Source organism: Cibotium barometz, chromosome 25 (assembly GCF_041138505.1).
Source record: "Cibotium barometz isolate CiBa-2024 chromosome 25, ASM4113850v1, whole genome shotgun sequence".
In the NCBI taxonomy this organism is placed as follows: Eukaryota; Viridiplantae; Streptophyta; class Polypodiopsida; order Cyatheales; family Cibotiaceae; genus Cibotium; species Cibotium barometz.
Genome location: NC_141070.1, coordinates 42,139,361 through 42,150,905, shown reverse-complemented (window position 1 = coordinate 42,150,905; position 11,545 = coordinate 42,139,361). Strand labels below are relative to the sequence as shown.

Below are 11,545 nucleotides of genomic sequence, written 5' to 3'. Positions count from 1 at the left end.
TGCGGAGAATCCTCCAACCTCCTCCTTGCCTGAAGAAAATGAAACATCGGTGTCCATCACCTCTAGGTGCACAAAAGCCGGAGTTTTCATGATTGCTGCTGAGGAATCTTCACCCTTCTCGGTCTTCTGCTTGGGACATTGTCTCCAATAGTGACCTTTCTCGCCCCACAATCATTACAGGTCCTCTCTGCCTTCAGTTTCTCATGGTCTGAGTCGGATTTCTTCTTAGAAGACTTCTCCGGTGAAGCCTTCCCTTTGCCCTTGTTATTACGGCCTTTCGACCGTTGGCTAGTTAAGGCCTTCGAACCTCCGCCCTGTGGAGGGTTCGTGAATTTTTCTTCCTGGTCCAAGACCATGGGCACAAGCTCCTCCCATGTGATGGTGCTGAGCCTACCATTGGTAATCAAAGACGAGTAAAATGCTGAGTACTGAGAGGGCAAGTGTGACAGCAATGTTATGGCCATGTCCTCTGACAATATCTCCTTCCCAGCATGAAGAACTTCCTGCTGCTGCTGCTGAAGAGCCTGCAGCTTGTTAATATGCTCCCGCATCGTCGACAACTTTGCAAGGTTCATAACCCACATCTGTACTTCCAAGGAAATCCTCTTCATAGGCGATACCCTGTTGTAAAGAGAGGCCAAATGCTGCCATATACCTCTTGCCAACGTCATATGCTTTACATGATTTGATTACCTGTGGTGTGCAGTTGAGAAAGATAAATGAACGGACTCTGGCGTTGACACGATCCCACATCTGTGCCTGTGCCTCCCAGTCCCTTCGGATTGATGGTAACTCCCCTTCCTCTACTTCCGGCCGTGGAACCCCAACAACGACGAAATCAGCGAGGTCGTAAGATTCCAGAACAGATTCCATCATAACCTTCCATATGCCGTAGTCGTTCTCGTCCAACTGACGGTCCACCGGGAACGTGGGGAGTGTTGGGATCTTCACATGCCTCTCGGTCATCTCTAACAGATCTGCCATTGCGGGGATGTACTATGAGAAAAGGGTGGGTGGGTGGGAACAAAGAAGAACTTACACCTGCAAGTGGTTGTCCACCCAGCAAATCATCCCGCCATCCTTTTGCTTCTCCTATTCCAAACAGTCCCGAACAGTCCACCAATTAGCAACACAATAGTCCCCCTCTTGCTCACACAAATCCCAAGAACTATCTAGAGCCTAGGCTCTGATACCACGTCAGATACGCAGCGGAGATGATGACTAGATCTGGGAACACAAGAGCAAAATGCAATGCAGAAAATAACAGCACAAGAGAGAGAGAGATAGAGGCGTGTAACTCTGCTCTATATACACAAAAGAATCCCGGAATGATACAAATGTGACAAGGGGCTAGGGGCCATTTTATATGGCCCCCCAACAGCAGTCGGCTTGCTGTAGGACAGCCCACAGGACCACAATCCCCACGACTTGCTCAAATGCACAATCGACTAGGAGCATGGTGTCAGCCAGCTCATCTGGGGGGGTCGTGGACCTGAAGCAACGCAAACAGCCAGCAGTAGCATGTCAGATGTAGTTAGCCAGCTTCAGAGGTCCACCTTCCACCATGGGGCTGCCACCCAAGCCATAGAAAAATAGGAAAAAATGGGAAAAAAATACGAGGAGTGAGGAAAAATGAGAAAACACCTACTAGGGCGGGCACACCCACAACAAAGGCCCACGTGTCTACAAAAAGACAACAGATGACTTCTAACAATAACGTTGTTGTCACATTTGCCCTCTCAGTACTTAGCATTTTACTCCTCGTTGTTGATTACCAGTGGTAGGCTCCGCACCATAACATGGGAGGAGCTTGTGCCCATGGTCTTGGACCAGGAGGAAAAATTCACGAACCCTCCACAGGGCGGAGGTTCGGAGGCCTTAACTGGCCAACGGTCGAAAGGCCGTAATAACAAGGGCAAAGGGAAGGCTTCACCGGAGAAGTCTTCTGAGAAGAAATCCGACTGAGACCATGAGAAACTGAAGGCAGAGAGGACCTGTAATGATTGTGGCGAGAAACGCCACTATTGGAGATAGTGTCCCAAAAGCGGAGCACCGAGAAGAGTGCAAAATCCTCAGCAGCAATCGTGAAGACTCCAGTTTTTGTGCATCTGGAGGTTAAGGACACCGTTGTTTCATTTTCTTCATGCAGGGAGGAGGTTGGAGGACTCTCGGCTATGGATACTCGGGAGTGGATTCTAGACAGTGGTGCTTCCAGGCACATGACTCCTTCCTGTTCGGCTTTATAGGATCTTTGCAGGTATTCTGGTTACATCCTTATTGGGGATACATCCACTATCCTAGTTCACAGTGAGGGCAGGTTGGAGATAGTTCCCGATGGCAGAGGGGGGAAGCATTCCTCCCACGTGTTATATGTTCCATCACTTGGTTTTAATCTGTTGTTAGTGCATCAGGTTTGCAAGACTGGCATACGGGTGGAGTTTGATGAGCATTTTGTTGCTCTCCGGGACAAAGCAACAGACCACGTAGTTTGGGAAGGCGGAGTGGAGAATGGAGTTTACAAACTTTTAGCACTCTCTCTCCCAGGTCCTCAGTTTTGTGATGAGTGGCAGTCTGGTAATGGCCACTTAAGTGTGGATACGCTGCAGGTGCAGGCTTTCCCTGACCAGATGGTGGATGACTTGCCAGATGATGGTAGCAGTTGGCATGAACTTTCCAGTACAGATGCTGGTAGTTCTTGTGTTCGTTAGTCTGAGGAAACTTTACACGTAACCTATGCTCTGATGTCTCATAGTTTTCGGGACAAATAAACTCCTGTAGATGAGGAAGTTCTTTCCAACGGGGACCTATTAGAAGGCCAGGCAGGTGGCAGTTGATTAATTGCAGGAGGAGGTGGATGTTGCACATACTCTAGGCTTTGTGGTTCCGGATTCATAGGAGGTGGTTTACAGGTTTTCGAAGGCCTTGAGTGGTCTTCAGCAGGTTTCCAAGGATTGGCATTCCAATGTAACAGTTGTTGATCCTTGTGAGCAGTATGATGCCTCCTTGACTCGAAAGCAGAATGGTTCATTGATTTGGTTGATGCATACCAGATTGGACGGGAGCTTTCTGATGGAGCTCATGTTTGCAGAGGACTCTTGGGAAGCAGGATTGCGTATCTTGTGGTGTCTGCAGCATGCGAGGGATCTTGGACTCTTTTACACAGGAGGGGGATTGATGGGGATGGAGTCAGACTCCATGGATGGAGTGTCTCAGATTGGGGAGGAGAGCCAGACACGAGGACCTTGACATCAGGCTACAGTTTTTCCCTTGGCTCAGGAACGATTTCATGGAGCAGTAAGAGGCAGCCAACTATTGCCTTGTCGTCGACAGAGGCAGAGTACCGGGCTGCTTGTGGTGTTGCTTGTGAGGTGGTGAAGTTGCAACGGTTACTTGGCGGGATTGGGTTTCCACTGGTGGAACTCGAGGTCATCCACAGGCATTTTGTTCATGAAAAGATCGTTTGCTGATGACATCTTGCTAGAGTTTTGTTCGACAGAGGACAGTGCGGTGGACCTCTTCACGAAGTCTCTATCTCAGGCTATGCTCCGGCGGCACTCCAACTCACTGGGGTTGGTTCCACATCCAGGAGCTGAGAGGGGGGGTTAGCAGTCATCTCCTATCTGTATATCTACACCAGGGCCTCTGTTGTGGGTGTGCCCACTCGATTTAGGTGTTTTCTCATTTTTCCCCATTCTCCATATTTTTTTCTATTTTTCCCTATTTTTTTCGGGTGTGGGAGGCTGTCCTGTGTGGCTGTTGGTGGCTGATCCACCGACTGTCCCTGCTGCTCCCCGACTTCCCCTATGTGCTGGCCGACTGGAGTTGCAGCAGGTCATGGACCTTTTTGTCGGCGGCGGCTGCTTTTCTACTGGCCGACCCCTTGATAGGGGCCATATAAAATGGCCCCTTGACCCCCCACACTTTGTATTCTGATCTTGGGATTTTCTCGTGTATATAGTTGAGTGATACGCTTCTCTCTCTCCCTCTCTATTGCTATGTTTTTTCTGCAGTGCCCTTGCTCTAGTTTTTCAGATCTTGTCTTCATCTCCGTTGCATATTTTGACATTCATGTGCATTGTAGACACTAGTCTTTTGTTATTTGATAGTGATCATCATTCCATGCTTATATATTGGTTTGTTGGTGTACTTATTAGCACATGTTCGTTGTTTGCGCCACGTATTGTACATTTACTAAATAACTCAAAACTTTAACCATAGTTGCACTCGGTTCGTGCACCGCCGGATAAGTTAGACTCGAACAATACGGTTCGATCTGGTTCGGTTCAATCCAGAAGTTATCGTTTTTTTGGGTCATTTTTTCGCCATTTTCTATTCGTTTTTTCCGTTGTTTTCTGGCCGTTTGGAGAGCCGTTTGATGGGGCTTTTTTGGGGATCTTGCTTGCTTGCCTTGAGCCTTGAGGCGCTTGAGGCTTGAGGCTTGGCAAGTTGGCATCTTGGCCCTTTGGTTGCCAACTTGCCTTTGCTTGAGGCTTGAGTCTCTAGGCTCTCCCTATTATCTATATAATAGGTCCTCCCCCAACCCCATGCTCACAAGTTCTCATTGCTCAACCCTCCCCTCACAAGTGCTCAAGTCTATCCTCTCCCTTGAGTCCCCTCTAGGCTCTCTCCCTCTTCCCCAAGGGCCAAGGCTCAAGCCTCCCCCTCAAGGCTCAAGCCTCTCCCTCTTCCTCAACTTTCAAGCCTCTAGGCTCTCCCTCTTGAGTCGAGTCTTCCTCAAGCCTCCCCCTCTTCCTCCTTCTCCCTCTCCCTCTCTCTCCCTCTTCCTCAAGCCTCTCCTTACCTCTCCCTTTTCTTCTCCCGGGACCCTTCTCTCCTCTTTCACCATGAGAGAAAAATGTGGCCTCTCTCTCTTGGGTTCGAGCAAAGCAACAGGATGCAAATGTGGAGATTGCACGCACGATCATTGAGTGCAATCTTGCATTTCCTGTCCTCATAACTCCTCAATGGCAAAGGATGGTGAGGGCCATTGCCGAAGTAGGAATATGCCATGGCCCTTGGCATTGTAAGATCCCTATCTCCACCGCGCAACAAATTCAGGGGTGCTAGCGAGACGGAAGTAGCACTTCTTGCGCGGGGCAGGGTGCCACACTTGGGGCCTCGCCCATGGATATCCGGACAAGAGACTAATCCATCGGTTTTTCCAAAACCAAACCCGGAAAAACTTCCTTTGCCCGAAAAGCACGGGCGATTCCACCAGGATAACTTTTCCCTAACGTAGTCAAAAGCCTTAACTAATTGAGCTCATCTGACCGAACCCGTAAGTCCCTTAGTCAGATCAGGGAAAAAGACTGTACTTGGATCATAGAGACCAATGAGAGGCACAGCCGTTGATTCTTTTCCATAGAACAATTTTTGTCCAGAATTTACTTCATCTATCGAACTAAACAGAAATTGAGTCTCGATTTACGGATCCATCAGTCCAGCCCAGTCCCATGGGTTAGCCAACCGCCCAACCATTGTAGTGATGGGATCCAATTAGGAATTTGGTTAGGTTTTGTCCCGGGTATCAGGGAAAAGAGTTCCCAGGTCCCCTAGCCAGATGTTCATGCAAACATAAAACTAGTCACACCACTTACACACCCAATATGAAATTGCCTTTTTTCTCAGCATTAGCTATCTTTAAAACAATCCTTTAATGAAACCATTGTGTCGCTGATCACAATCCTCAAAATCTCTTGTTGAATCCTTATTTCCAATCATTCCTTTATCGGTGTACTTATGGCATCATTGGCAACCAGAACGCTCACCACCTGTTCACACAGGGGCCTTTTCGATAGTTCCTAGCTCATAGTAACCGGCAAGATATTCACATAACAAAATGGAATCTCTGTGGAAGATCAGCAAGATCAACCAACAGATCCATATAAAGGAGTCATGGACTCATCCGTTGAGGACCAGCAAGGTCAATCAACCAGATCCATGCCCGGTTTCAGAAAACAACTCTTACTCCTTGATTCAATATCTTCCACGACGTACGTGTGGGTATCTTCGGCGACCCAAAGCCCGAGCACCGTATGGTCAGCACCCTCTAGGATCCTTCGCAACAAGTCACCTAGCGCTTCACTCATAGGCCGCTTCCTTGGTCCCTCATCCACCGTACTGGAAGCTCACCATTTAAATCGAACCGAGGCTGGTCAAGACCTCGGCCGACCATGCTACGCGAGACGTCCTCCATTGACTCTCCGTCAGCTGTTACAACTTTATCAGTTAGGTCTCCACGACCTTAATCACAAGACGGTCAAAATGCTTCCCGAGCATTCTTGACATAAAATAGTCATTTACAAACAGGTCACAAATATAGTTTCTATAATGAACTCTCGTCTTTCCACATTATCCCTCATCAGTCCACATTACTTATTCCACATTCCATTCATATGTGTACTCATTGTCATCCAATCACATCATTTTCCATCTCATCACCTCAGATTCATTCACATCACATATCATTTATCCACATCCCCATTCACATTCATACATCCACATCCACATCTACATTCATACATCCACACATCCCCATTCACATTCATACATCCACATCCACATCCATACATCCATTTTCACATCCACATTCACATCCATACATCCATTTTCACATCTACATTCATACATCCATATCCACATCCACATTCATACATCCACATCCCCATTCACATTCATACATCCACATCCACATTCACATCCACATCCACATCCACATCCATACATCCATTTCCACATCCACATTCACATCCATACATCCATTTTCACATCTACATTCATACATCCATATCCACATCCACATTCATACATCCACATCCCCATTCACATTCATACATCCACATCCATATATCCACATCCACATCCATATTCATACATTCATATCCACATCCACATTCATACATCCACATCCCCATTCACATTCATACATCCACATCCACATCCACATTCATCCATCTACATCAACCCACATCATTCACACATCAAACCACATCATCCATACATCAATCACATTAACCTACATCAAACCACATCATCCATTTACATCCGATGCATTCACATCCTAATTCACAGGACATCACATCCATTCATCTATTTTCATTTATCTGATTCATATCACTTCCATCCATCCATTTACATCTACCTGATTCCTATCACATCTCATCACATTATTTATAGAATGTAAGAGAATTCAAATTTTTTGATATAAAGATTCTTTACGCACCTAATTAGGCATAAAGACAACTTTAGTAGGTATAACACTTTTATAAAAATCCTTTTATGCATCTATTTAGGCATAAATTCAATTTTAAGGAAAATAACACTTTCGAATTAAAAATAAATCTTTTATGCATTTTACACTTTCAAAATAAAAATAAATCTTTTATGTATTTTACTATGCATAAATTTTATTTTTAATGAGAATAACACTTTCAAAATAAAAATAAATCTTTTATGCATTTTACATGCATAAATTTAATTTCTACTTTCGAAATAAAAATAAATCTTTTATGCATCTTTCTATGCTTAAAATCAAAATTGATCAAAATAACTCTTTTGGAATAAAAATAAATTTTTAATGCATCTATTTATGCATAAAATCAAAATTGATGAAAATAACTCTTTTGAATTAAAAATAAAATTCTTCATGCATCTTTCTATGCATAAAATAAAAATTGATAAGAATAACTCTTTTGGAATAAAAATAAAATTCTTTATGCATCTATTTATGCATAAAATCAAAATTGATGAAAATAACTCTTTTGAATTAAAAATAAAATTCCTTATGCATCTTTCTATGCATAAAATCAAAATTGATAAGAATAACTCTTTTGGAATAAAAATAAAATTCTTTATGCATCTTTTTATGCATAAAATCAAAATTGATAAAAATAACTCTTTTGAATTAAAAATTAAATTCTTCATGCATATTTCTATGCATAAAATCAAAATTGATAAGAATAACTCTTTTGGAATAAAAATAAAATTCTTTATGCTTTTATTTATGCATAAAATCAAAATTCATGAAAATAACTCTTTTGAATTAAAAATAAAATTCTTTATGCATCTTTCTATGCATAAAATCAAAATTGATAAGAATAACTCTTTTGAAATAAAAATAAAATTCTTTATGCATCTTTTTATGCATAAAATCAAAATTGATGAAAATAACTCTTTTCAATTAAAAATAAAATTCTTTATGCATCTTTCTATGCATAAAATCAAAATTGATAAGAATAACTCTTTTGGAATAAAAATAAAATTCTTTATGCATCTATTTATGCATAAAATCAAAATTGATGTGAAAATAACTCTTTTGAATTAAAAATAAAATTCTTTATGCATCTATTTATGCATAAAATCAAAATTGATAAAAATAACTCTTTTGAAATAAAAATAGATTTTTTAATGCATCTTTCTATGCATAAAATCAAAATTGATGAAAATATCTCTTTTGAAATAAAAATAGATTTCTTTATGCATCTTTCTATGCATAAAATCAAAATTGATGAGAATAACACTTTTAGATTAAAATAAATTCTTTATGCATCTATCCATGCATAAATCCAATTTAGTAGGAATTACACTTTTAGAATAAAAGAATTTTTCTTATGTATCTAATTTATGCATAAAATTCATTTATGATGAAAATCACACTTTTAATATAAAAAAATCTTTTATGCATATGTTTATGCATACAAATCATTTATGATGAAAATCACTCTTTTAATATAAAAGAATTTCTTTTATGCATCCATTTATGCATAAAAATCATTTATGATGAATATAACACGTTTATAATTAAATTAACAATTTCATTATGTTTCCTTCTATGCATAGAATTTAATTCTAAAGAAAGTAACACTTTTTTAATAAAATATTTTTAGTATGCATTTTTCTATACCTAGGATGAAAAATAACACTTTAAGAATACATATACGATGGGAATTACTCTTTTTGAATAAAAAAAAGTAAAACTTATTTTACTCAATTTTAGAAAATTTTGCCATAACCTCCTTTGTATGGCTGACCATTTTTCAAATTTTAACTCTCTAAAATTAATTAGAATTTCACCAAGAGTATTTAAATCATTCTAATGTAAACATTTTCTACTTATTTAAGAGAAACATTATGAAAAACTTGATTTTATCCATTAATCATTCATCTAGGATAAAGAATGGTTGGATTTACTAAAGAAGAGAGGGGAATGTCTTTTTTCAATGAGGCATAGCATCATATTCATTTTAGAGAAGACAAAAATCATAAAAACCATAAAATGAAATAGAAAAGAGAAGAATCTCCAACTTACAAGGAGAATTTGAGAGCTTTCCTTTGGCTTGATGGTTTGAGGGATCTACTCTTGTTTGAAACAAGAGAGGAAAGGTCAAAAACTAATGAATTATGAGTAAATTCACAGTTTTTGGCTCTCTTGGGAGAAGCAGGGTAACAGTGCAAAAAACACTATTAAGCTTCAACAAAGAGGGAGGCTTCTATTTATAGGAAAAAGTGAGCCTCTAACCAAGCAAACTGATTCTAGAATTTTTCAGATCAGTTTGGTCAATTTTTGACCATTTTTGGGTCAGTTTAGTCCACTTTTTGGATCTAGTTGAAACAGGAGAGAGGAGAGATAAAAATATCTCATTATTTGGGAGTTTAAAACTCTCCCACACATGTGAAATAGGCGCCTCCTTCATGAGGGAAATTTCCCCATACTGAGGTGTCAAAAATGCATCATTTCTTCTAAATATCTCTCTTTTTTAACTATTAACCTTGTCCTTAGTCAACTCTTCATCTTATGTGAGTATTTACTCATTTTTGGGAGATTTTTTTTTATTTCTTCATTTATCTTCTCCCTACATTTGGATGAATCTTATTGGTCCATAGGAACCTTAATTTAAAATTTTGAAAAAATCTTGACCCCTAGGATAAGGCCTTTTGAACAGATTATACTTGATTTCTAATGCACCTTCTGAAAATCTTTTTGAACTTCTATTTTGGGGGAACTTATTTTAATAAGAAGAGATATTTTTCCATCCAAAAATATTTAAAAACTGAATTACCACTCTCTAGAAGATTTTCTCTCTCTAGGCCAAAACTGGTAGAAACAAGATCTTTTATATTTCTGAAGAGGGATTTGATTACAGGGGAAGATACTGGACATCCTGAGAGGCTGGGAGGAATCTCACAGGCATGGTATCACCTACAACGACATGCACTTGAAGGCACTTGATGAAGAAAATGAGAGAATCAACAAGACCCTCGAGCCCATCCGAGCGGGATGGGTGAAGTATGGGTGTTCCATCCTCTCCGACGGATGGACCGATAGAAAGAAGAGGGGCATCCTCAACATTCTAGTATCTTGCCCTCTTGGCAGGTTCTTCTTGCGGGCCATGTATGCCGGAAAGGCGGGGAAGAAAACCTCGGGCGAGGTCATCTATCGCCACATTCGACAAGCCATAATCGAGGTAAGATACAATTTTAATTTTTGAGTTTGAAGCTTGAAAGTTTAGCCTTTGCCTTTTACTCAACTTTCAAGTCTTATTTATTTTCCTTTTTCATGCATGATTGCATCCATGATCCATCATCCTTGTAGGTTGGCCCCAAAAATGTGGTTCAAGTGGTTACGGACAATGCGTCCAATTGCCGCAAGATGGGCCGCTTGCTTGAGGAGGAGTTTAAGTCCATAGTATGGACTCCTTGTGCCTCTCACTGCCTTGGCTTGCTTATGGAGGACATAGGCAAGTTAGAGTGGGTGAAGAGTGTGGTGACACAAGCCACTCAAATTGTCACTTTTTTTAGTCAAAAAGTCAAGGCCGTTGCTATCTTCCGCCATCACAACAGCGACTTGGAGATGAAGAAGCCATCCTTGACGCGCTTTGCCTACATGTGGCTTCTTCTAGAGCGTCTTTATAATGTCATGCCTAAGCTCCAAGTAACAGTGGTTTCACCGGAGTGGCAGGAATGGATACAAGGTGAGATATCTTCGCGTGTCGATGAGGCAAGAGCCATTCAACGGCTATGCTTGAGAGAGGAGTTCTGGCGCCAGGTCCGTGCCCTAGTCATTGTGGTTACTCCCTTGCATAGGGTTTTACGCATGACAGATATGGAGGGGGCTACTATGGGGCTCCTCACTCACTTTATGAGAGAGGCCATTGCCGAGATTACCTTGCACAACAGTCCTCGATGAGCTTGATCCGGAGTATATGCTAACAAGGTAAATAAGATTCAACTTTTCAAGAATAAGTAATAAACTAAAATAGAATGTTGAATCTAAATACTTGTTCTTTCGTTTTTCTCATTTAAGATATTCTCCCCTTTATTTTAAAATTCATAGTGATCCCCTTGAGGCTACTCCTCGATGCAATGCTATCTTGGCACTCGTGGAGAAGAGGCCTATCCATGGCCTTGCTGCTTTGTTGCATCCTTCCTACAAAGCACTCTCACTTTTCACTGATCAAGAGTTGCTTTCAGTTAGGGATGCTTTCTTATCGAAAGCATTACCCGATGATGAGAATGGGAAATTTCAGTTCTTACATGAGCTCATCAA

General features: G+C 41.1%; 1 protein-coding gene across 1 annotated transcript; it reads left to right on the top strand.

Moving 5' to 3' along the window:
• Window positions 1-10,208: 10,208 nt before the first annotated feature.
• On the top strand, window positions 10,209-11,185 carry LOC147624584 (uncharacterized). The gene is made up of 2 exons (XM_086819850.1): window positions 10,209-10,463; window positions 10,592-11,185. The coding sequence occupies exons 1-2, from the start codon at window positions 10,209-10,211 to the stop codon at window positions 11,183-11,185; spliced, it is 849 nt and encodes a 282-aa protein (XP_086675976.1).
• Window positions 11,186-11,545: the final 360 nt, after the last annotated feature.

Coding starts and splice junctions, on each gene's coding strand:
- LOC147624584 (XM_086819850.1), top strand. CDS start 10,209: ATGCACTTGAAGGCACTTGATGAAGAAAATGAGAGAATCAACAAGACC. Junction 10,464..10,591: donor TTCGACAAGCCATAATCGAG/GTAAGATACAAT, acceptor TCATCCTTGTAG/GTTGGCCCCAAAAATGTGGT.